General features: G+C 45.8%; 1 protein-coding gene across 1 annotated transcript in view; it reads left to right on the forward strand.

The window, feature by feature from the left end:
• The first annotated feature begins 903 nt into the window (after positions 1-903).
• The window catches only part of ZNF804B (zinc finger protein 804B), an 81,599-nt gene continuing 55,091 nt past the window's right edge, over positions 904-27,411 (forward strand). The window contains exons 1-2 of the mRNA XM_044295585.1: positions 904-1,074; positions 25,637-25,780. Of these exons, the coding sequence (XP_044151520.1) occupies positions 904-1,074; positions 25,637-25,780 (315 nt within the window). The remainder of the gene's footprint in view (positions 1,075-25,636; positions 25,781-27,411) is intronic.

Here is a 27,411-nt window from a genome sequence, read left to right on the forward strand (position 1 = left end):
TACTTTGGCGTGTTCGCTGCTTCTTTACGACAAATTTTCATAGATTTTTTTACACTGCCTCTAATTAATTAAACTTGTAATGATGTACTGCTACTACTGTGAATTATATCTGCATTGCTAATAAATTAAGTAATTCTTGCTAATTATCATTTAAGTTTCCTAACGCATTGTAAATTGATTGCAAAGATTATGTTGCATGTTTTCCCCGTAATGAAGAGGCAGGAGAGACGTTTCATGCTGCAAGAATAGCATCTAAATTCAGCTAATTTATTAGCAGCATTTACTGGTGTCCCTTGAGACGATGGCGATGCTCCTTAAGGTCTAGCTCCTCTGCAGTATTAGCATAATTAACATTACATAAGAATACATGAGGATTGTTTATCTTCATAAAAAGAACCCTTGAATTTTGTACTTTGATTTTGTTCTGGTTGCAGTTGCCTAGCAACCACTTGTCTTTCTGTCTCGATGACTACCGGTTCAGCACATGTAGTCACATATACTGAAGTGGTCACCAAATGGTCAGTTGTGCTTCCTCTGCCAGCAGACTCATAGCCTTTCCTTACTAAAGATACAGTATGGCGGAGCTCCACTGGCACCCGACACCTCGTTTATGACTCTCCCAGTGCCACCCAGTCACTAATTGAAGATCTGTCACCTCTCTTTTTTAGCCCCATAAATGAACAATTCTGGAGCATCTTTTCTAAAAACTCTTGAGTTGTGAATCCCTCTGTTATTGCTATTAAAAATGTATTTAAAAAAACTGACGACTGGGGTGTCAGAGGGGATATCACTACACAGTGTGACTGGGCAATGTCAGACATGGAAGGGACACATCCCTAACTGGTAACATCTCATTATCAGTATATTCCACATGTTATCCAGGAGGAACAGCTGAGCAACGACATGATTCAGAGTCCTAAGAAAAGGTGCCCCAAAATTGTTCTGATCTTGGAAATCCAAATAATTACTAAAACAGATATGTCGGGGGTGTTGGCAGAGTCTGGGATTGAACAATTTTGTTTTGACAACCCCTACAGAGCCTGTTATGGTGTTTGCATTGGTTGTCAGGACTGGGTAAGAAACGGCAGAATCCAAATGTCAGTGGCAATGAAAGACGAGGGATTCAGAGTCGTGTGAACCAAAGGAGATTCAGAACGTTACATCCAAGAGGTTACTTAATATAAGGCTACATTCACACCACCGTACTTTCGGTCTGCGTCTGATGCTCATTTGCTACGGATCGGACCCATTCATTTCTATGGTTCAGAGAAAAATGTGTGTGTTGTCCTCATCTGTGTGATAGAGCATTTCCCATTCTTGTCCGTTTTGAAGGTAAATAAATATAGATCAGTAATGTTTTTTTTTTTGCATAGCAGTGCCCAGTGGTGCACCACCAATGAGGCCAGGTGAGGCAGCACCAGTTACGAGCAAGAGGGGGGCAGCGGAAGGGCCGTGGGCGATGAGCACTTTCATTGTGGCAAAGGGGTTAGGTTAAGAAATTGGCATGGGGGGGGCGCCGTTTCATTTTTCGCCTCAGGCAGCAGAATGACTAGGTGCACCCCTTGTAGTTCTTCTGTGGTATAACAAAAGAGTCAACTGGAAAGAAGAAGGTTCAGGAGGCCGGTGATGCGTCTATACTGATATTTCAGTGTTCTTTTACACTATATAGGCACATTCGACCCTGATCACACATGCCTAAGGAAGGGGAACGCCCCCGAAACATTACAGTGGGCTTTTATCCACCTCTGTAATTGATGTGATGGACTGATTTATCCATACAAGTATAACCACTGACTGTTCACTTGGTGTATACACCTGCACATTGACTGTGGACTTCCGGTTAGAGATGAGCAAAGTTTACAAAAAAATCGATTCGGCCGCTTCACCGAATTTCACAAAGAAATTAGCTCATGACGAAGTGCATTTCTTTTTAAGTATCGGGCGCAATGACGGAGAATGGTGATTGCGCCGCCCCCCCTACAGATGCCGCGTTCATCGCTGATCGCGGCATCTGAGATGAAAAATGAAGGCTTTCAGGGGTTAATCAGTTTTAAAAAAATATGTAGAAATACTCATTTTAGCCATTTGAGCGCAAAGAGGATCTTGATTGAAGATCCCACGTCACCACGCACAAGGTTTTAGGTGGGACCTTTAATCAACATGGCCGAGGCGTCCTCTTCGCTCTCAAATGGATGAAGTGAGTGTGAATTTAATTTCTATTTTTTTACCACCATGTCAGTGCAAAGCGGAAGGAAATGTGGCTTTGCGGCGAATCAAATTTTCCCTGAAATTTGAATCAAAGTCCACTTTGGATACTTTGATTCGCTGAACACGGCGTGCTATATTTCTATTTATATGATTCCATATCTGGAAGAGGAGCTCGTTTGGACGCCTGTGTCAGTGCCTATTAAGTAGCTCCTTATAGTAAAGGGGTCTTCCGGTTATATTAAGTTATTCCCATCCACAGGATGAGGAAAAATCTTTAGATCAGAAGGGTTCCTACTGATCAAGAGAAGGGGGGCCCTGTACCGCCTGCAGCCCCCCTGTAATGAACGGAGCAGCTGGTCAAAAATGCATTCATTCCTTTCTATGGGAATACCAGACATACCCGCATACGGCACTCGGCCATCTCCGGATTTCCTATAGAAATTAATGGAGAGGCTGCACGCATGACCGATCGGCCAGTCCGTTCATTCAGGGGGTACGGGGCCCTTGTGATCGGTGGGGGTCACAGCAGTAGGACTCCCGCCAGTCTAATAGTTATCCTCTATTCTGTGAATAGGGGATAACTTAATCTTACCGGAATCCATTTAATTTCCCATTGATCAGGGCATTGCTGCGCGAAGCAGGATATTTATCACAAGACCATCAGCTCTTCGCTGGCACGCTTTACACGCATGAATTATGTATGTTATAACTAAGGAAACATGCTTTCTTGGATTTTTAATGCCGTGTTTCACAAACCGTTCTATTATGCAACACGCGGCTCGGATTTCCATGACACTAGATGAAGCCGAGCGCATGCTACCCATCTAAAGACTGACGGGGCCGCTGCTTCTCAGCCTGCAGTGCACTGCGTACCTCGGAAACGTACATCTGGGGTACAAGAGGGGAAAAGTAACGGTCCTGGTGTGTTACATGACCCCAGCAATGCAATGTTACTAAATTGGGAAACTTGTCCGTAATTTCACTTTAAGAGGGCAATTCGCACGTCCGTAAGTGTTTTGAGGTACGCAAATTGCGGATCTGCAAAACACGGATACTGGCTGTGTGCGTCCCGCATTTTACGGACCGCACATGGCCGGCCCTATGGTAAAAATGCCTATTCTTGTCAGTGATTGCGGACAAGAATAGGACATTCTCTATATTTTTCGCGACCGTAGAACGGAACTACGGAAGCAAACAGCACACGTTGTGCTGTCCACATCTTTTGCGGCACCATTAAAATGAATGGTTCCGCACCTATTCCGAAAACTGCGGACGTGCGAATGGACCCTAAATATTCTTCCGCGTCTACTTACCTCTCACGTATTACAGCGTGCAGAATTTTTAGCCTCGCACATGATGGTTTTACATACAGTCCCAATAGTTTCAGACTTTTCCTGTGTAATGGAGCTTCCGTACCTCAGTATAATCCACTGTCCGACCCCAGCAGCCTATTAATAATTCAGCACTGGATGGTATTGATACTATGAAACTTGTTTGTTTCAGACGCACATAGATCAATAGATGTATGTCTAGAAACCTGACCAGCAATTCACCTCCAACCACACTTAGAAATCTGCTACCTGATACATTTCTGCTCCCTCCTCAGTCAGCGTAAAATACTGCTGAGCTTAGCAAAGGGACACTTAGTGATTAGACCTGCTCTCCATGCTGCTTACAAGCTGCAAAAGTTTAAAGAAATGTGAAAACTTCATGCTAGATACAAAAACACCAAAGTATGTGCCGCTACCTATCCATATCTATTATCTATCTATCTATCTATCTATCTATCTATCTATCTATCTATCTATCTATCTATCTATCTATCTATCTATCTATCTCATATCTATCTATCTATCTATCTAATATCTATCTATCTATCTATCTTTCTAATATCTATCTATCTATCTATCTATCTCATATGTATCTCATATCTATCTATCTCTATTATCTATCTATCTATCTATCTATCTATCTATCTATCTATCTATCTATCTATCAGGCTCCTCTCAGTCCATGGCAGGCAGTGATATATTGTGCTGCTATGGCCGTTGTGTTCTCCTCTTCCCCCAGCAGTATGGAGAGTCTCTCTTCCTCCTCCATGGAGGTGAAGTCTGGGCAGAGATCAGACAGTCTCCTGAAGTGAGTCTCTCTCACTGCTGAGTATTTGGGGCACCGCAGCAGGAAATGAGCCTCATCCTCCACGGTCTCCTGGTCGCACTGCTGGCACAGTCTGCTCTCCCTGGGCTTGTACCTCTGTCGATGACGCCCGGATTCAATGAGCAGGCTGTGGGCGCTCAGTCTGTACCGGCTCAGGATCTGTCAGTCTCTTGGACTGGGGAGTTTCTCCAGATATGGGGCCAGTTTGTACTCCCTCTGCAGGCTCTGGTATACTGTCAGCTTCTGGGACGTTCGTATCTCGTTCCTCCAGACGCTAATATACTCCTCTTTGCCCTTGTGTATCGTCCTCTGGATTTCGCCCTTTGTCAGGCTATATTGGTTGGTGGCTTGGGCAGGCTGGGTTTGGGTGACTTGTTGCAGGGTGCTTTGTTTTTCTGGGGCTTCTTGGTTTAGGAAGGCTTTGTGATGGTAGCAGGGGCGTAGTTATAGGGGGTGCAGAGGTAGCAGTCGCTACCGGGCCCAGGAGCCTGAGGGGGCCCAAAGTCCCTTGTGCCATATAAGAGGACACTGGTATTATAGAAAGTACATGCTGCTCAAGTTACATCTCTGGCTGAAGGGAAGGGGTTAGGTCAAGAATTTGGATTGAGAGGGGGGGGGGGTGCTTTTTGAATTTTTGCCTCAGGTGGCACGAAGGCTATGTGTTTCACTGTCCCTTGCCACAAAGTAGGGGGCCCAAGCTGAACTCTTGCACCAGGGCCCGTGAGCTTTTAGCTACACCTCTGGATGGTAGGAGCTATGCAGATGGGCTCTGAATGATAGCGCCCTCTTCTGGACAGAAAAGTACCGTAGAGTGGAAATCTGCCAGTTCAGGCGCAGTTTGAGGGGCTCCTGTGGACCTGGAGAAAGTGTTTGCCCAGAGTCTATCTATCTATCTATGTCATATCATCTACTTCCGGTAAAATTGTAAAAAAATTACACTGCCAAATATCTGACGAGATCCTTTCCTCTGTGTTGTGCTGGGCGTTATGTAATTGGTGAATCCTCTACAAATCCAAATCCACAATTTAATAAAGTAGTGTTTTTCAGTATATCATATGTGAAAATAGTGAAGTGGAAACAACCAGACTAATGCGAGGAGATCCCGCAGAACACCGCCAGCCGTAGATTTAACAGCTCATTTCACTTCTCGTGGGAGTCTCATGCAAACAGTTTTTTAAAGACGCTTTTAGGGAGCGAAGTCATTATTATGTTATACCCACAGTCCAACGAATAGAAAAGATTCCAGGGTACTTCAATTATACCAAAGGATATTTTTAAGAAAAAAAAAAAATATATATATATATATATAACAAAAATTGAAAAAATTATTTAGCATTTTCTCAGTAGTAAGGTTCATTATCAGTGATGTGGATTTAATATTCTTAAATTTTATTTTAGTCTTTTAGTGCTGATAATTAATCATTTACAATATTTCTTACAGTTTTTGATTATTATTATTTTTATAAACTAGGGAAATCCAACTTCAGCGCACAGGGGATCAAGACTTACGTATGTGCGCTGACTGACCGCCTGTCTTCCTTTGCGCCCCTATAGCCTTATCATTTTTTATATGCCATTCCTGTAAATGCCTGGTATTGCACCTCACTCCTATTTAAAGAGGATGTAATAATGTCTATTCTCCTGACATGTCTATTTTAGAAAACAATTATATTCCCCGGGAAAAAAACAATTCATTTCTTTCAATTCTGTGTACCTTTTTTATTCCTCCTAGAAATGTATCAATTGACTCCTGGGTGTTACCATTTCCTCTTGTCAGAGGTGTGTCCCTACCAGACCGCCTGTGCCTGCACTGATTGGACGGTGGCAGAATAGGTAGGGGCACACCCTCAACTGGTAACACTCAGTTGTCACTGTGTTCATACCTTTCTAGGAGCAGTAACAGAGGAGCGGCACAGTTCTACGAAACGGTGCCCCACAATGGCTATATATCACGGGGAATACAATTAGGTCAGGAGCGCAGATAGGTCTTCTTTGAATGATTGAAGCTGAACTGCAATATCAGATAAAGTCATTGGGCAAAAGGGGGGCTGTTTCTGGGGGGGGAAAAAAGCGGATTCTTTAGGCTGCCTTCACACACAGCAGATTTTGTTGCAGAAAATTTCTGCAAATGTAAATCAGTTCTAGTCATCCGAATGGGTTTCTGTGGGATTTCTGCGAGCGCCATCCAGGTGAATAGAACGGATTTTCAGCCAATTTTCTGCAACATAATCTGCAGCGTGTTAAGGCGCCCTTAGGCCTCGTGCACACGACCGTTGTGTGTTTTGCGGTCCGCAAATTGCATATACGCAAAACACGGAAGCCACCCGTGTGCCTTCCGCAATTTGGGGAACGGAAAAAGCGTCCCATTGTAGAAAAGCCTATTCTTGTCCGCAAAATGGACAAGAATAGGACATGTTATATTTCTTCTGCGGGGCTACGTAACGGAGCAATGGATGAGGACATCACACGGAGTGCTGTCCGCATCTTTTGTGGCCTCCTTGAAGTGTATGGGTCCGCATCCGAGCCGCAAAAACTGACTGTACATGAGGCCTTATACTGATCACCTGCAACCCTCCTAAAGACTAAAAAATGTCCCCCATATGCCGGGCCCCTCACACTGAATCTACTTATCTGGCTCCCCGCTCTCTGCGCCGCTCCTGGTCCCCGCACCGCCGCAGCTGCTTCTCCCCGTGTGCGGATAAAAACATCTGGTGTCGCGGTGGGCGCAGCCATTTGCAGGCGGGGACGGAGACGAGACTCCCTAGCGTCACCCACGATGCTAAGGAGGCTCGTCCCCGGGTGACAGGTGACGCTAAGGAGGATTGTCCCCGCCTGCCATTGACTGCTCCCACCCGACACTGGATGTTTTTATCCGCGCACGGGGAGAAGCAGCTGCGGCAGTGCGGAGACCAGGAGCGGCGCAGGGAGCGGGGTAAGTATATTTAGTGTGAGGGTCCCGGGCGTATGGGGGCATTTTTTAGTCTCAGATAACCCCTTTAAGGGGAGCTGCCCCCTCTCCTGACACATCTGTTTTAGTAACTGTTCACATTTCCCATGTAAAAACTATTCTGGAGCATCTTTTCTTTTATATATTGTGCCATTTTTCGGTTGTTCCTTCTAGAAGTTTCTGAATGAATTGCCCCAGCTGTCTGTAATGAAGGTCCATGCAACATAGACCCATAATCATAGATGCCCTAGAATTGTCATTAAATGGGGAGTGCAAGTAGTTACTAAAACAGACATATCAGGAGAGGGGGGCCGGGTGCTCAGGGGTTGTGCCACAAAAAATATGTGGATCTGAATACTTTTGTACTTGCATGTGATAAAAAAAAATTTGAATGGCCACTTAGATAGTTAGTAAAATCTATCTGTACAGCGCCACCTGCTGTTTGTTATTTTCCTTATTTCTTGTCCATCTCACTGAGGTGGTCGCACGTGCTCAGTTTAAATCTTCAACTGCCCCCAGCCGTATCTTCTGTTAGAAGCTGTGTCAGTTACAGGGAAAGAGCTGCAGTATAAAGGACACATCCTTTTAGACATGTTAGGGAGAGAGCTGCAGCAGACAGGGCACATCACTTGAGCTTTAATAGGGAGAAAGCAGGGGTGTAACTCAGATAGTGGCAGACCATGCGACTGCTATGGGGCCCAGGGCAAGAGGGGCCCAGTCTTGGTTGGCATTATCTCCTCTTCTACTGGAGGTGAAACTTAGTCAGGACTCTACCCTCTAAAGGAACAACTTTTAGCAAATGAGGCAGTGGAAAAATGGCCCAAGGGTCATTGAAAAGGGTTTAGGCAGAAACTCTTCTGTCCTGTGTGGGGGGTCTGGTTTGATCCTTGCTATGGGGCCCTTACTTCTCTATGTATGCCACTGGTAGAAAGCTGCAGTTGACAGGACACACCCCTCGAGCTGTAATAGAGAGAAAGCTGCAACAGACAGGACACACCCCTCGAGCTGTAATAGGGAGAAAGCTGCAACAGACAGGACACACCCCCTGAGCTGTAAGGGTCCTTTCTTACATCCGTAATTTGGGTCCGCATTCGTTCTGCAATTTGCGGACCCATTCAATTTCAATAGGGCTGGAATTGATGCGAATCCGCATTTCCGGGATCTGCATCCGCATTTTCGGGATCCGTTTTTTCGGGATCCGCCATTCCGTTCCTGAAAAAAATAGAACATGTCCTATTATTGTCCGCAATTGCGGACCAGAAAAGGCATTTTCTATTATAGTGTCTGTGATGTGCGGTCCGCAAATTGTGGATCGCACATTGCAGGTGTCCGTGTTTTGCGGATCCGCAAAACACTTACGGACGTGTGAATGGACCCTAATAGTGAGAAAGCTGCAACAGGTAGGACACACACCCTGAGCTGTGGTAGAGTGCTTCAACAGAAAGGACATGCCCCATGAGCTGTGATAGGGAGAGCTGCAGCAGAAAGGACACACCCCATGAGCTGCCAGCCTGAAATAAAGCTAGAAGATCATTCAGAGCCACGAATGGGGAGCTCTCTGGCTCCATGGGAGGTACAGGGCTGGTTCTAGCTTTGTTAGAAAGAGATTGCCATGTGCTATATGATGTCTGATTTTCATTTTTTACATCAGTCATGGGATAACCCCCTTCTAGAGGGTGGACTAGACGTGTCAATCAGTTGAAGTATTAATTAGGAAGACCTTATACGTAGTAGTCATTATTTCTCACTTGTTACTTTGTACAGATACAATCATTCTAACTTAATAGCGACGTCAAGTGTCCTAATGAACATTACTTCTCGGTAAACATCATAGGGCGATAAGTACAAAATAAAAACAATGCGCTGCGCGCACAATTAATGTGCTGTATAATTATACCTAATTATTATGTGCCAGGCTTCTGTTTGATATAGACCATTACGGCAGAATTTACACCACATCAGCTTCCTAATGGCAGCAATAAGAGAAATATCGGATTGTGTGTTAATGTATTAATCAAATAATTTCTTTCCCGATAATTTTCTGACTTGAGCACGTCAAAAAGGAGAAAAGCCCCATGGGAAAAGAAAGCGCTAATATGTTTCCATTTACGACATATGTTCGATATACTTAAAAAGCAATCTGTACTTTCAGATTCAGATTACCATATGCAGCTCTCCTGCTGTGGAGATATATCTATATATACTCTCACAGTATACTTTTCCTACCTAGAGGCAAGATGTAAAAATAATCTATAGACCGTTTTTGTGGTTTTGTACTGATTTAGGCTACAGAGCAAAATCAGGAGCAAAGTCAATATTAGGGCTCATGCATACGACCGTGTGCTGGCCGTTCCGTGCATTGGGGATCGCAATTTGAAGGGTCCCAAATGATAACTTGGCTGTCCCTTATCTCATGGAGCTGACTAGATATCCCTTATCTCATGGAGCTGACTGGCTATCCCCTATCTCTTGGAGTTGATTGGCTATCCCTCATTTCATGGGGCTGATTGGCTATCCCTTATCTCATGGAGCTGATTGGCTATCCCTTATCTCATGGAGCTGACTAGCTATCCCTTATCTCATAGAGCTCATTGGCTATCCCTCATTTCATGAAGCTCATTGGCTACTCCTTATCTCATGGAGCTCATTGGCTATCCCTTTTCTCATGGAGCTGACTGGCTATCCCTCATTTCATGGAGCTGATTGGCTATCCCTTATCTCATGGAGCTGATTGGCTATCCCTTATCTCATGGAGCTGACTCGCTATCCCTTATCTCATGGAGCTCATTGGCTATCCCTCATTTCATGGAGCTCATTGGCTATCCCTTATCTCATGGAGCTCATTGGCTATCCCTCATTTCATGGAGCTCATTGGCTACCCCTTATCTCATGGAGCTCATTGGCTATCCCTTATCTCATGGAGCTGACTGGCTATCCCTCATCTCATGGAGCTGATTGGCTATCCCTTATCTCATGGACCTGACTGGCTATCCCTTATCTCATGGAGCTGACTGGCTATCCCTTATCTCATGGAGCTCATTGGCTATCCCTCATTTCATGGAGCTGATTGGCTATCCCTTATCTCATGGAGCTGACTGGCTATCCCTTATCTCATGGAGCTGACGGGCTATCCCTTATCTCATGGAGCTCATTGGCTATCCCTCATTTCATTGAGCTGATTGGCTATCCCTTATCTCATGGAGCTGACTGGCTATCCCTTATCTCATGGAGCTGACTGGCTATCCCTTATCTCATGGAGCTGACTGGCTATCCCTTATCTCATGGCGCTGACTGGCTATCTTTAATCTCATGGAGTTGACTAGCTATCCTTTATCTCGTGAAGCTGACTGGCTATCCTTTATCTCATTGAGCTGACTGCCTACCCCTTATCTCATGGAGCTGCCCATCACCCCTGATCCAATTTTTCTTACCCCCACCAATCAGATACTGATGACCTATCCAGAGGATAGATCATCAGTATAAAAATCTCAGAAAACCCCTTTAACTCGTAAATTTCGTGAAAACTTTGCAGTCATAGCAAACAAAGCAATTTTTTCAATAGTTTTAATTAAGAATGTCCTATTTGTGTCTACTTCCCATGCAGGCTTACACGTTTCTATGGTAACAGACAACAAACAAGCCCTGTGTAGTCTGATCCTGCAGATTATCTTCCATAATTATTATAGCATAAATTTATGTTAGTAAGGGCTCATGCACACAAACGTATTTTTTTTTCCATGTCCGTTCCATTATTTTATTTTTTTGTGGAGCGTATGCGGAACCATTCATTTCAATGGGTCAGTAAAAAAAAAACGGAAGTTACTCCGTGTGCATTCTGTTTCCGTATGTCCGCATATCCATTCTACAAATTGAATGTGTCCTATTATTGTCCGCATAACGGACAAGCATAGGGCTGTTCTATTAGGGGCCAGCTGTTCCGTTCCGCAAAATACGAAATGTACACAGACATTATCCGTATTTTTTGCGGACCGCAAAATACATACGGTCATGTGCATGAGCCATAATAAGTAGGGAACAGGTGTATGACTTCAGAAACACTTGCCAGCAGTCCAAAATGTGCCAAGTCAACCCAGCGAACTGGCTCGATAAAAGGGCGAGGCTTATGCATACCCAAAAATAGGTATTTTGCTGGCATTTTTGGTCATTTTTTGCAGTACCTTGTGGCTGGCTTTAAATGTCACATTTTTGACTATTTAAATGCTGGTAAGTGTAGGATCAGACTACTCAGTGTGTAGTCTGTTACCATGGAAACACAAGACTACATAGAAGCTAAAAACACATTACAGTCGGATATTTAAATCAAATCAAGACTATTTGCTAAATTACGTGATCTGTTGGTTTAGATCTAAAAGAGAACTAAAAATGGCTGCAAATTTGGACATATCCTTTAAACATTTCTTGTCTAACAGCGAGCAGATGAATGACGAGAAGCAGAATAAGAAACAGAAAATGAGATCTCTAATTGCTAAGTAACAGCACAGGGTCTTTCGTTTACTTCCTTCACCTTGGCCCGATTATGTAATTGCGCTGAACCTCTAATCTCCATCTCCGCGTCCTCATCTATATTTCATATACCCTACTCCCAAAGCAGGCTCTTTCAGGTTTTCCTATCCTATTAGTTGACCACAGTCTGTCCACAGGCTGCTTTCACGGACAATCGATACCCATGATCCTCAGCTGTCAGAAATGAGATAGAAAGAGCAAAACAAGAACTATGATTTAGACAAGTGGAAAGCAGTCAGCAGGGGAAGATTCTTGTTATATAGGATAAAGGAGTTTCCAGGACTTACATATTGAGGACCTACCCTCAGGACAGGTCAGCAGTATCTCATTGTTGGGGATCCAACTCCCAGCACCCCAAACAATCAGCTGTTTGGAGGCGTTTGAACAAGCGCTGTGGCCTCTTTGTAGTATGCGAAGCTCAGCGATCTACTTCGGAAAACGGCCGTGCTTGGTAATCATCTACACGAAGGCTAGGTGACCAGTGGACGCTATCTCACAGACCAAGGAGGAGAACGTATCACTTGCTGTGGTCCCATTAGGCAGCTGATTGGCGCAAGTGTTGAGAGTTGGAGCCCCTTTAATCAGATACTGATGACCGATCCCAGATTGATGGGGGTCACGGCAAGCTCCATTCTCTGTCCATTGGCTACTGCAGCTCATGTCCTGTACACTAGAGCTGTGCCTTCCTACTACTCTATAAAACCATGAGAAAGGTTTTCTGGGAGTTTGATATTGATGGTCACTGCTCAGGATAAGGCCTCATACACACGACCTTATGTTTTTTTCAGTATGCAAAAAACGAATCCATAAACAATATGGTTGACGTCCGTGTGCATTCCGTATTTTGCGGAACAGAACAGCTGGCCCCTAATAGAACAAGACTATCCTTGTCCGTAATGCGGACAATAATAGGACATGTTCTATTTTTTTGCGGAACAGAAATATGGAAAAGGAATGCACACGGAGTAATTTCAGTTTTTTTTGCGGACCTATTGAAATGAATGGTTCTGTATACATTCCCAAAAAAACGGAACGTGTGCATGAGGCCTAAGTCATCAATATCTGATCGGTGGGAGTCGGCACCCTTGCCGATCAGATATGTGATCAGCTGTTCTTAGGCCCGTGACCTAACTAGAGTGCCGGAGCCTCTTCAAACAGTTGGTTGGCACGGGTGTCGGGCATTGTTGAGCAAATCAAAGTTAACAAAATTGGAATTCGATCAGAATTTCAAGAAAAATTTGGCTCACCACAAATCCAAATTTCTTGGCCCTTCTTGGTAAGGAATCAATTTTTACTCATCCATTTGATCGGGGAGAGGCAGTCACGGCCATCTTGATTGAAGAAAGCGCACCAAATCTCACGCGTGCTGACGTGTGACATCACCACGTCATCATGTCCGCGTGCACAGTGACGTCATGATGACATCACCGCACCCGACCAGCGTGATGATGTCACCGCATGTGAATTAGTGCGCTTTCTTCAAACAAGATGGCAGCGACGGCCTCTCCGCGATCAAATGGATGAGATGCGTATGTATTTTTTTGTTATCACAGCCGATAGGCTGACTATGACTATCAGCAATCGGCATCTGAGGGGCTAAATGACGGGGAACAGCACGATCGTCCATTCCCCGTTAGAGTTGAGCGAACACCTGGATGTTCGGGTTCGAGAAGTTCGGCCGAACATCCCGGAAATGTTCGGGTTCGGGATCCGAACCCGATCCGAACTTCGTCCCGAACCCGAACCCCATTGAAGTCAATGGGGACCCGAACTTTTCGGCACTAAAAAGGCTGTAAAACAGCCCAGGAAAGAGCTAGAGGGCTGCAAAAGGCAGCAACATGTAGGTAAATCCCCTGCAAACAAATGTGGATAGGGAAATGAATTAAAATAAAAATTAAATAAATAAAAATTAACCAAAATCAATTGGAGAGAGGTTCCATAGCAGAGAATCTGGCTTCCCGTCACCCACCACTGGAACAGTCCATTCTCAGATATTTAGGCCCCGGCACCCAGGCAGAGGAGAGAGGTCCCGTAACAGAGAATCTGTCTTCATGTCAGCAGAGAATTAGTCTGCATGTCATAGCAGAGAATGAGGCTTCACGTCAGCCACCACTGCAACAGTCCATTGGCATATATTTAGGCCCAGCACCCAGGCAGAGGAGGGAGGTCCCGTAACAGAGAATCTGTCTTCATGTCAGCAGAGAATTAGTCTGCATGTCATAGCAGAGAATGAGGCTTCACGTCAGCCACCACTGCAACAGTCCATTGGCATATATTTAGGCCCAGCACACACACAGGCAGAGGAGAGAGGTCCCGTAACAGAGAATCTGGCTTCATGTCAGCAGAGAATCAGTCTGCATGTCATAGCAGAGAATGAGGCTTCACGTCAGCCACCACTGCAACAGTCCATTGGCATATATTTAGGCCCAGCACACACACAGGCAGAGGAGAGAGGTCCCGTAACAGAGGATCTGGCTTCATGTCAGCAGAGAATCAGTCTGCATGTCATAGCAGAGAATCAGGCTTCACGTCAGCCACCACTGCAACAGTCCATTGTCATAAATTTAGGCCCAGCACCCAGGCAGAGGAGAGAGGTCCCGTAACAGACAATCTGGCTTCATGTCAGCAGAGAATTAGTCTGCATGTCATAGCAGAGAATGAGGCTTCACGTCAGCCACCACTGCAACAGTCCATTGGCATATATTTAGGCCTAGCACACAGGCAGAGGAGAGAGGTCCCGTAACAGACAATCTGGCTTCATGTCAGCAGAGAATCAGTCTGCATGTCATAGCAGAGAATGAGGCTTCACGTCACCCACCACTGCAACAGTCCATTGGCATATATTTAGGCCTAGCACACAGGCAGAGCAGAGAGGTCCCGTAACAGACAATCTGGCTTCATGACAGCAGAGAATCAGTCTGCATGTCATAGCAGAGAATGAGGCTTCACGTCACCCACCACTGCAACAGTCCATTGGCATATATTTAGGCCTAGCACACAGGCAGAGCAGAGAGGTCCCGTAACAGACGATCTGGCTTCATGTCAGCAGAGAATCAGTCTGCATGTCATAGCAGAGAATGAGGCTTCACGTCAGCCACCACTGCAACAGTCCATTGGCATATATTTAGGCCTAGCACACAGGCAGAGGAGAGAGGTCCCGTAACAGACAATCTGGCTTCATGTCAGCAGAGAATCAGTCTGCATGTCATAGCAGAGAATGAGGCTTCACGTCAGCCACCACTGCAACAGTCCATTGGCATATATTTAGGCCCAGCACCCAGGCAGAGGAGGGAGGTCCCGTAACAGACAATCTGGCTTCATGTCAGCAGAGAATCAGTCTGCATGTCATAGCAGAGAATGAGGCTTCACGTCACCCACCACTGCAACAGTCCATTGGCATATATTTAGGCCCAGCACCCAGGCAGAGGAGGGAGGTCCCGTAACAGAGAATCTGTCTTCATGTCAGCAGAGAATTAGTCTGCATGTCATAGCAGAGAATGAGGCTTCACGTCAGCCACCACTGCAACAGTCCATTGGCATATATTTAGGCCCAGCACCCAGGCAGAGGAGGGAGGTCCCGTAACAGAGAATCTGTCTTCATGTCAGCAGAGAATTAGTCTGCATGTCATAGCAGAGAATGAGGCTTCACGTCAGCCACCACTGCAACAGTCCATTGGCATATATTTAGGCCCAGCACACACACAGGCAGAGGAGAGAGGTCCCGTAACAGACAATCTGGCTTCATGTCAGCAGAGAATTAGTCTGCATGTCATAGCAGAGAATGAGGCTTCACGTCAGCCACCACTGCAACAGTCCATTGGCATATATTTAGGCCCAGCACACACACAGGCAGAGGAGAGAGGTCCCGTAACAGAGAATCTGTCTTCATGTCAGCAGAGAATTAGTCTGCATGTCATAGCAGAGAATGAGGCTTCACGTCAGCCACCACTGCAACAGTCCATTGGCATATATTTAGGCCCAGCACACACACAGGCAGAGGAGAGAGGTCCCGTAACAGACAATCTGGCTTCATGTCAGCAGAGAATTAGTCTGCATGTCATAGCAGAGAATGAGGCTTCACGTCAGCCACCACTGCAACAGTCCATTGGCATATATTTAGGCCCAGCACACACACAGGCAGAGGAGAGAGGTCCCGTAACAGAGAATCTGTCTTCATGTCAGCAGAGAATTAGTCTGCATGTCATAGCAGAGAATCAGGCTTCACGTCACCCACCACTGCAACAGTCCATTGGCATATATTTAGGCCCAGCACCCAGGCAGAGGAGGGAGGTCCCGTAACAGAGAATCTGTCTTCATGTCAGCAGAGAATTAGTCTGCATGTCATAGCAGAGAATGAGGCTTCACGTCACCCACCACTGCAACAGTCCATTGGCATATATTTAGGCCTAGCACACAGGCAGAGGAGAGGTTCATTCAACTTTGGGTAGCCTCGCAATATAATGGTAAAATGAAAATAAAAATAGGATTGAATGAGGAAGTGCCCTGGAGTCCAATAATATATGGTTATGGGGAGGTAGTTAATGTCTAATCTGGACAAGGGACGGACAGGTCCTGTGGGATCCATGCCTGGTTCATTTTTATGAACGTCAGCTTGTCCACATTGGCTGTAGACAGGCGGCTGCGTTTGTCTGTAATGACGCCCCCTGCCGTGCTGAATACACGTTCAGACAAAACGCTGGCTGCCGGGCAGGCCAGCACCTCCAAGGCATAAAAGGCTAGCTCTGGCCACGTGGACAATTTAGAGACCCAGAAGTTGAATGGGGCCGAACCATCAGTCAGTACGTGGAGGGGTGTGCACACGTACTGTTCCACCATGTTAGTGAAATGTTGCCTCCTGCTAACACGTTGCGTATCAGGTGGTGGTGCAGTTAGCTGTGGCGTGTTGACAAAAGTTTTCCACATCTCTGCCATGCTAACCCTGCCCTCAGAGGAGCTGGCCGTGACACAGCTGCCTTGGCGACCTCTTGCTCCTCCTCTGCCTTGGCCTTGGGCTTCCACTTGTTCCCCTGTGACATTTGGGAATGCTCTCAGTAGCGCGTCTACCAACGTGCGCTTGTACTCGCGCATCTTCCTATCACGCTCCAGTGCAGGAAGTAAGGTGGGCACATTGTCTTTGTAGCGTGGATCCAGCAGGGTGGCAACCCAGTAGTCCGCACAGGTTAAAATGTGGGCAACTCTGCTGTCGTTGCGCAGGCACTGCAGCATGTAGTCGCTCATGTGTGCCAGGCTGCCCAGGGGTAAGGACAAGCTGTCCTCTGTGGGAGGCGTATCGTCATCGTCCTGCCTTTCCCCCCAGCCACGCACCAGTGATGGACCCGAGCTGCGTTGGGTGCCACCCCGCTGTGACCATGCTTCATCCTCATCCTCCTCCACCTCCTCCTCATCCTCGTCCTCCTCGTCCTCCAGTAGTGGGCCCTGGCTGGCCACATTTGTACCTGGCCTCTGCTGTTGCCAAAAACCTCCCTCTGAGTCACTTCGAAGAGACTGGCCTGAAAGTGCTAAAAATGACCCCTCTTCCTCCTCCTCCTCCTCCTCCTGGGCCACCTCCTCTTCCATCATCGCCCTAAGTGTTTTCTCAAGGAGACATAGAAGTGGTATTGTAACGCTGATAACGGTGTCATCGCCACTGGCCATGTTGGTGGAGTACTCGAAACAGCGCAACAGGGCACACAGGTCTCGCATGGAGGCCCAGTCATTGGTGGTGAAGTGGTGCTGTTCTGTAGTGCGACTGACCCGTGCGTGCTGCAGCTGAAACTCCACTATGGCCTGCTGCTGCTCGCACAGTCTGTCCAGCATGTGCAAGGTGGAGTTCCACCTGGTGGGCACGTCGCATATGAGGCGGTGAGCGGGAAGGCCGAAGTTACGCTGTAGCGCAGACAGGCGAGCAGCAGCAGGATGTGAACGCCGGAAGCGCGAACAGACGGCCCGCACTTTATGCAGCAGCTCTGACATGTCGGGGTAGTTGTGAATGAACTTCTGCACCACCAAATTCAGCACATGCGCCAAGCAAGGGATGTGCGTCAAATTGGCTAGTCCCAGAGCTGCAACGAGATTTCGCCCATTATCACACACCACCAGGCCGGGCTTGAGGCTCACCGGCAGCAACCACTCGTCGGTCTGTTGTTCTATACCCCGCCACAACTCCTGTGCGGTGTGGGGCCTGTCCCCCAAACATATGAGTTTCAGAATGGCCTGCTGACGTTTACCCCGGGCTGTGCTGAAGTTGGTGGTGAAGGTGTGTGGCTGACTGGATGAGCAGGTGGAAGAAGAGGAGGAGGAAGCCGAGAAGGAGGAGGTGGCAACAGGAGGCAAAGAATGTTGCCCTGCGATCCTTGGCGGCGGAAGGACGTGCGCCAAACAGCTCTCCGCCTGGGGCCCAGCTGCCACTACATTTACCCAGTGTGCAGTTAGGGAGATATAGCGTCCCTGGCCGTGCTTACTGGTCCACGTATCTGTGGTTAGGTGGACCTTGCCACAGATGGCGTTGCGCAGTGCACACTTGATTTTATCGGATACTTGGTTGTGCAGGGAAGGCACGGCTCTCTTGGAGAAGTAGTGCCGGCTGGGAACAACATACTGTGGGACAGCAAGCGACATGAGCTGTTTGAAGCTGTCTGTGTCCACCAGCCTAAATGACAGCATTTCATAGGCCAGTAGTTTAGAAATGCTGGCATTCAGGGCCAGGGATCGAGGGTGGCTAGGTGGGAATTTACGCTTTCTATCAAATGTTTGTGAGATGGAGAGCTGAACGCTGGCGTGTGACATGGTTGAGACGCTTGGTGACGGAGGTGGTGGTGGTGGTGTTGGTGGTACATCCCCTGTTTGCTGGGCGGCAGGTGCCAACGTTCCTCCAGAGGCGGAGGAAGAGGCCGAGGCGGCAGCAGCAGAATAGGCCGAGGCGGCAGCAGCAGAAGAGGTAGCAGGGGGAGCCTGAGTGACTTCCTTGGTTTTAAGGTGTTTACTCCACTGCAGTTCATGCTTTGCATGCAGGTGCCTGGTCATGCAGGTTGTGCTCAGGTTCAGAACGTTAATGCCTCGCTTCAGGCTCTGATGGCACAGCGTGCAAACCACTCGGGTCTTGTCGTCAGCACATTGTTTGAAGAAGTGCCATGCCAGGGAACTCCTTGAAGCTGCCTTTGGGGTGCTCGGTCCCAGATGGCGGCGGTCAGTAGCAGGCGGAGTCTCTTGGCGGCGGGTGTTCTGCTTTTGCCCACTGCTCCCTCTTTTGCTACGCTGTTGGCTCGGTCTCACCACTGCCTCTTCCTCCGAACTGTGAAAGTCAGTGGCACGACCTTCATTCCATGTGGGGTCTAGGACCTCATCGTCCCCTGCATCGTCTTCCACCCAGTCTTGATCCCTGACCTCCTGTTCAGTCTGCACACTGCAGAAAGACGCAGCAGTTGGCACCTGTGTTTCGTCATCATCAGAGACATGCTGAGGTGGTATTCCCATGTCCTCATCATCAGGAAACATAAGTGGTTGTGCGTCAGTGCATTCTATGTCTTTCACCGCTGGGGAAGGGCTAGGTGGATGCCCTTGGGAAACCCTGCCAGCGGAGTCTTCAAACAGCATAAGAGACTGCTGCATAACTTGAGGCTGAGACAGTTTCCCTGGTATGCATGGGGGTGATGTGACAGACTGATGGGGTTGGTTTTCAGGCGCCATCTGTGCGCTTTCTGCAGAAGACTGGGTGGGAGATAATGTGAACGTGCTGGATCCACTGTCGGCCACCCAATTGACTAATGCCTGTACCTGCTCAGGCCTTACCATCCTTAGAACGGCATTGGGCCCCACCATATATCGCTGTAAATTCTGGCGGCTACTGGGACCTGAGGTAGTTGGTACACTAGGACGTGTGGATGTGGCAGAACGGCCACGTCCTCTCCCAGCACCAGAGGGTCCACTAACACCACCACGACCATGTCCACGTCCGCGTCCCTTACTAGATGTTTTTCTCATTGTTATGGTTCACCACAACAACAAATATATTATTTGGCCCAATGTATTGTATTCAAATTCAGCGGGATATAAATTTGAGGCCTAGTATTTAGGCGCTGGGTGACCGGTATGGATTTAGTGACAGAATTAGACTTGGAAATGCACAGAAGCGTGTGTGTGAAGTTATTCTGAATGACCCTATGTGCACCTTCAATATGATCTACCCTTTTAGGGATAGATTTCAAATAGCTCTGATATAGCAGAAACGACTAAATTATGAAATTGCTAAATTGGGAATTGTATTTCAACCCAGAACAAAAAATGTGCTTTGACGGACACTAAATAACTTTCCCAGCCACAACAGGACAGCGGTAACGAGAGATTTAGCGGGATATAAATTTGAGGCCTAGTATTTAGGCGCTGGGTGACAGGTATGGGTTTAGTGACAGAATTAGATTTGGAAATGCACAGTAGCGGGTGTGTGAAGTTATTCTGAATGACCCTATGTGCACCTTGAATATTATATACCCTTTTAGGGATAGATTTCAAATAGCTCTGATATAGCAGAAACCACTAAATTATGAAATTGCTAAATTGGGAATTGTATTTCAACCCAGAACAAGAAATGTGCTTGAACGGACACTAAATAACTCGCCCAGCTACAGCACTAGGGACAGATTTAGCGGGATATAAATTTGAGGCCTAGTATTTAGGCGCTGGGTGACAGGTATGGGTTTAGTGCCAGAATTAGACTTGGAAATACACAGTAGCGGGTGTGTGTGAAGTTATTCTGAATGACCCAATGTGCACCTTGAATATTATATACCCTTTTAGGGATAGATTTCAAATAGCTCTGATATAGCAGAAACCACTAAATTATGAAATTGCTAAATTGGGAATTGTATTTCAACCCAGAACAAGAAATGTGCTTGAACGGACACTAAATAACTCGCCCAGCTACAGCACTAAGGACAGATTTAGCGGGATATAAATTTGAGGCCTAGTATTTAGGCGCTGGGTGACAGGTATGGGTTTAGTGCCAGAATTAGACTTGGAAATACACAGTAGCGGGTGTGTGTGAAGTTATTCTGAATGACCCAATGTGCACCTTGAATATTATATACCCTTTTAGGGATAGATTTCAAATAGCTCTGATATAGCAGAAACCACTAAATTATGAAATTGCTAAATTGGGAATTGTATTTCAACCCAGAACAAGAAATGTGCTTGAACGGACACTAAATAACTCGCCCAGCTACAGCACTAGGGACAGATTTAGCGGGATATAAATTTGAGGCCTAGTATTTAGGCGCTGGGTGACAGGTATGGGTTTAGTGCCAGAATTAGACTTGGAAATACACAGTAGCGGGTGTGTGTGAAGTTATTCTGAATGACCCAATGTGCACCTTGAATATTATATACCCTTTTAGGGATAGATTTCAAATAGCTCTGATATAGCAGAAACCACTAAATTATGAAATTGCTAAATTGGGAATTGTATTTCAACCCAGAACAAGAAATGTGCTTGAACGGACACTAAATAACTCGCCCAGCTACAGCACTAAGGACAGATTTAGCGGGATATAAATTTGAGGCCTAGTATTTAGGCGCTGGGTGACAGGTATGGGTTTAGTGCCAGAATTAGACTTGGAAATACACAGTAGCGGGTGTGTGTGAAGTTATTCTGAATGACCCAATGTGCACCTTGAATATTATATACCCTTTTAGGGATAGATTTCAAATAGCTCTGATATAGCAGAAACCACTAAATTATGAAATTGCTAAATTGGGAATTGTATTTCAACCCAGAACAAGAAATGTGCTTGAACGGACACTAAATAACTCGCCCAGCTACAGCACTAGGGACAGATTTAGCGGGATATAAATTTGAGGCCTAGTATTTAGGCGCTGGGTGACAGGTATGGGTTTAGTGCCAGAATTAGACTTGGAAATACACAGTAGCGGGTGTGTGTGAAGTTATTCTGAATGACCCAATGTGCACCTTGAATATTATATACCCTTTTAGGGATAGATTTCAAATAGCTCTGATATAGCAGAAACCACTAAATTATGAAATTGCTAAATTGGGAATTGTATTTCAACCCAGAACAAGAAATGTGCTTGAACGGACACTAAATAACTCGCCCAGCTACAGCACTAAGGACAGATTTAGCGGGATATAAATTTGAGGCCTAGTATTTAGGCGCTGGGTGACAGGTATGGGTTTAGTGCCAGAATTAGACTTGGAAATACACAGTAGCGGGTGTGTGTGAAGTTATTCTGAATGACCCAATGTGCACCTTGAATATTATATACCCTTTTAGGGATAGATTTCAAATAGCTCTGATATAGCAGAAACCACTAAATTATGAAATTGCTAAATTGGGAATTGTATTTCAACCCAGAACAAGAAATGTGCTTGAACGGACACTAAATAACTCGCCCAGCTACAGCACTAAGGACAGATTTAGCGGGATATAAATTTGAGGCCTAGTATTTAGGCGCTGGGTGACAGGTATGGGTTTAGTGCCAGAATTAGACTTGGAAATACACAGTAGCGGGTGTGTGTGAAGTTATTCTGAATGACTCAATGTGCACCTTGAATATTATATACCCTTTTAGGGATAGATTTCAAATAGCTCTGATATAGCAGAAACCACTAAATTATGAAATTGCTAAATTGGGAATTGTATTTCAACCCAGAACAAGAAATGTGCTTGAACGGACACTAAATAACTCGCCCAGCTACAGCACTAGGGACAGATTTAGCTGGATATAAATTTGAGGCCTAGTATTTAGGCGCTGGGTGACAGGTATGGGTTTAGTGCCAGAATTAGACTTGGAAATACACAGTAGCGGGTGTGTGTGAAGTTATTCTGAATGACCCAATGTGCACCTTGAATATTATATACCCTTTTAGGGATAGATTTCAAATAGCTCTGATATAGCAGAAACCACTAAATTATGAAATTGCTAAATTGGGAATTGTATTTCAACCCAGAACAAGAAATGTGCTTGAACGGACACTAAATAACTCGCCCAGCTACAGCACTAAGGACAGATTTAGCGGGATATAAATTTGAGGCCTAGTATTTAGGCGCTGGGTGACCGGTATGGATTTAGTGACAGAATTAGACTGGGATATGGCCAAAAAATAAACAGACTATTGCTGGTTAAATGCACTTGGTGTGACAGCTTCACCCTGATGTAGGCTTTAGCCAAAAAACAACCACACCATTGAGGGTTAAATGCACTTGGTGACAGGCGCAGCTTGCCCCTGATTTAGTATATGGCCAAAAAATGAACAGACTATTGCTGGTTAAATGCACTTGGTGTGACAGCTTCACCCTGATGTAGGCTTTAGCCAAAAAACAACCACACCATTGAGGGTTAAATGCACTTGGTGACAGGCGCAGCTTGCCCCTGATTTAGTATATGGCCAAAAAATGAACAGACTATTGCTGGTTAAATGCACTTGGTGTGACAGCTTCACCCTGATGTAGGCTTTAGCCAAAAAACAACCACACCATTGAGGGTTAAATGCACTTGGTGACAGGCGCAGCTTGCCCCTGATTTTGTATATGGCCAAAAAATGAACAGACTATTGCTGGTTAAATGCACTTGGTGTGACAGCTTCACCCTGATGTAGGCTTTAGCCAAAAAACAACCACACCATTGAGGGTTAAATGCACTTGGTCGCAGCTTGTGCTGGCGCACCACAAGACACAAAATGGCCGCCGATCACCCCAGAAAAATGTGACTGACAAACGGTCTGGGCAGCCTAAAAACAGTGAGCAATTGAGGATCAGCAGCTCAATGATCCACAGCTGCAGATCGATCAGTTAATCAAGTCCTTTGGAGGAGTTAATCTGCCTAATCTCGCCCTACTGTCGCAGCCGCAACCTCTCCCTACGCTAATCAGAGCAGAGTGACGGGCGGCGCTATGTGACTCCAGCTTAAATAGAGGCTGGGTCACATGGTGCTCTGGCCAATCACAGCCATGCCAATAGTAGGCATGGCTGTGATGGCCTCTTGGGGCAAGTAGTATGACGCTTGTTGATTGGCTGCTTTGCAGCCTTTCAAAAAGCGCCAAGAAAGCGTCACAAAAGCGCGAAGAAAGCGACGAACACCGAACCCGAACCCGGACTTTTACGAAAATGTCCGGGTTCGGGTCCGTGTCACGGACACCCCAAAATTCGGTACGAACCCGAACTATACAGTTCGAGTTCGCTCATCCCTATTCCCCGTCATTGCGCCTGCTTCATACAGTGGAATACGATTTGTTACAAAGTAATTCGTAATGAATCAAATTTCTTATTAAAATTCAGCGAAGTCGCCAAATCAAATTTTTTAAAAAGTCGTTCATTACTAGTGTCGGGTGTCAGACTCCCACCGACCAGATACTGGTGACCTATCCTGGGCGTAAGTTATCAATATTGAACTCTCTAAAAACTCCTTTAATGAAGTACTTATTAGCTGGGCCTCCATCTATGTCGTATCTCTGGCCACATCTTCACGAAAAAGTCTGAATATATTTTTGGTTTAGGTTTGGTGTTTTTTCTGTCAACTAAATTGTTATAGTCTAGAAAAGTAATCAATGCAGACATAAAATTGAAAGTTCTAAAGCAAATATAAAAAAGTTGCACTTTTACTGTATTTAACATTTTTTTCCCAATAGCTAGGTACCAATAACAGTAGGAACAGTTTTCTAACGGATTATTCAACTTCCCTCCCTGATGCGTCAGTCCAATCCACCAATAAGGGTCCATTCACACGTCCGCAAAATGGGTCTACATCCATTTGCGGAATGGGTGCGGACCCATTCATTTTTAACGGGGCCACAAAAGATGCGGAGTCCGCATCTGCACGTCCGTTCCGAGGCCCCGCCAAAAAATAGAACATGTCCTATTCTTGTCTCGGACAAGAAAAAGCATTTCTATTATAGCGTCGGCCATGTGCGGAACACACATGGCCGGTGTCCATGGCCGGTGTCACATGGCCGCAAAACGGCTGCTGACGTGTGAATGGACCCTAATTGCGACAGGGATTGGAATCAATATAGTAGTATGTAGTAATAAGTAATAAAATGATAGAGCATTCGGTAGCACCGGGTCCATTTGCATGCAGGGCACAGGCTGTAAGTGTGGTATGACTGTTCCTGTGACTCCCAATGCCTATGACTAGCGTTGAGCAAATTGAAGTCCAGAAAGTGGACATTGATCTGAACTTCAGGGAGAATTAGATTCGTTGCGAAGCCGAATTTCCTCGTGCTACATGGTAGCAAATCGATTTTCCCTGAATGGCGGTAAAAAATTTAAAAAATACGTCATCCATTTGATCCTGATGAGCTGGCCACCACCATCTTGATTGAAGATCTCGCACGAAGTCCTATGCGCGGCGAAATATGACGTCACCGCGGGCCGTCCAAGATTTTGCTCTAGATCTTCAATCAAGATGGTGGTGGCCAGCTCATCATAATCAAATGGATGATGTAATTATGATTTTTTTATATTTTTATGCACGCAGCATCTGAGGGGTATAATGACGGGAAGCGGTGCAATCGCAGTTCCCTGTGATTGCACCAACTTCTTACACAATTTTTTTGTAAAATTCGGCGAAGCAGCCGAATCAATTTTTCCAGTACTTCGCTCATCTCTACCTATGACTGAAAAATCTGTGAAATAAAAAATAAATAAAATGAAAATAAAACAAAAAATACAAACGCATTCTCGTATCTGTAAAACATTCTTTATTGTATAGTGAAATATTTTGCATCCGGCCTCCGCACGGTCGTATTTCAGAACAAAATATCAACATTATTTTCTTTTTGTTTTCTTACAGGGCTATGCGGAAAAGGGAAAAAGCATAGCAAATGCTCTGGAGGATTTGAAGGCTAATTTCTATTGTGAATTATGTGACAAGCAATACCACAAGCACCAGGAGTTTGACAACCATATTAATTCTTACGACCACGCTCACAAACAGGTAAGCCTGGAAATTCATATATTCCAATATCTCTGTCCAAAAACATCACTGAAATCCCTTGCTAGCGAAGGGTGAAAACGACACTGCTGGAATTATGCTTTTATTTCTGTATTTTAATGATTATTCCCTCAATTCAGTCACAGTATCAGATGTTTCTTTTCAACTGGCTGGTACAAAATATTATCAAAAAGCCTTTTTTTGCTTTCAAAAATGTGTTGCTGGCTTCCTATTAGAGATGAGCAAATCAATTCTAAAATTAGGAAGTTTAACACGAGATTTCCAATGAGTTCTGATTGTAACGAATCAAAATTTTGTGAGAAAGATTCCTCCAGGCAATTGGGGCACTTTTATTTCCAGTTATATATGCTGCAACTGGCTGATTTGGCTAAATCGGACAATAATAGAACTTTGTTCATCTCTACTTTTAATGTCTCTGTGTACATTGGACCAGTATAAGAATAATTAGATATAGTGTCCATTAAAAATTTGTTATATTTAAGGCCCTCTGTCAGCAGATTTGTACCCATGACACTGGCTGACCTGTTACATGTGCGCTTGGCAGCTGAAGGCATCTGTGTTGGTCCCATGTTCATATGTGCCCACATTCAGGCTCGGACTGGCCCACAGGGGTACAGGGGAATCCCCCGGCAGGCCCCTGAGCAAGGTGGGCCCCTAGTCTCCCACCCCTGCACAAGTGGCACATAACACAGTAGACTTAGTGTACTAATATTCAATGTGCAGCACCTCAATCAGTCTATGTTCATATAAAAAAAACTTGTTAGATTATTTATTATATTTGAACGTATCCGTACTGTGGGCCCCCAAAATACATTTTTACTGGTGGTCCCTAGGTACCCCAGTCCGACACTGCCCACATTACTGAGAAAAATTGTGTTTTAATATATGAAAATGAACCTCTCGGAGTTGCCGTTAATCCTAGAGGCTCTGCTCTCTCTGCAACTGCCGCATCCTCTGCACTTTGATTGATAGGACCAGGCACTGAAAACATCATAAGGTCTGGCCCTGTTAATCAAAGTGGAGAGGACTTGGCAGTTGCCGACGTGTGGAGCTGTAACTACGGTCAGGGACAGTATATGGGTGAATGTCGTTCCTGCACAGCCACACCAGCAACTTCGCCAGGTGACTCCGCTTCTGCCTTCACGTTCTCACGCCGTTGGTTCTGCGACAATGTCCACCTCTGCCTCCTCATCCTTCATCGTGTCCTCTGCCTCCACTGCAGGGACAATTCACAGTGCCTCTCCAGCATACCACATGTGCAGGGCATGGCGGTGTTCCACACCACGTTTGCCTGGGCAAATGGAGTCACACAGAGGGAGGAAGTGTTCTGTGAAGTTCGTCAAGAAATAGAATCCTGGCTTTTTCCTCAACAACTGAAAATCGGAACCATGGTGACCAACAACAGGAAGAACATGGTGTTGGCGCTGCGTCAAGAAGGGCTGAGCCATGCGCCCTGCATGGCACGCGTGTTAAATCTGGTTGTCACGCAGTTCCTGAAGTCTTCCACCCATCTTTAAGACATCCTAAAAATGGCCAGGAAACTTTGCATGCACTTCAGCCACTGGTACACCGCAAAGCACACTCTCCTTGAGCTGCAGTGGCATAATGGAAAT

Source organism: Bufo gargarizans, chromosome 5, assembly GCF_014858855.1.
Source record: "Bufo gargarizans isolate SCDJY-AF-19 chromosome 5, ASM1485885v1, whole genome shotgun sequence".
Taxonomy (NCBI): Eukaryota; Metazoa; Chordata; class Amphibia; order Anura; family Bufonidae; genus Bufo; species Bufo gargarizans.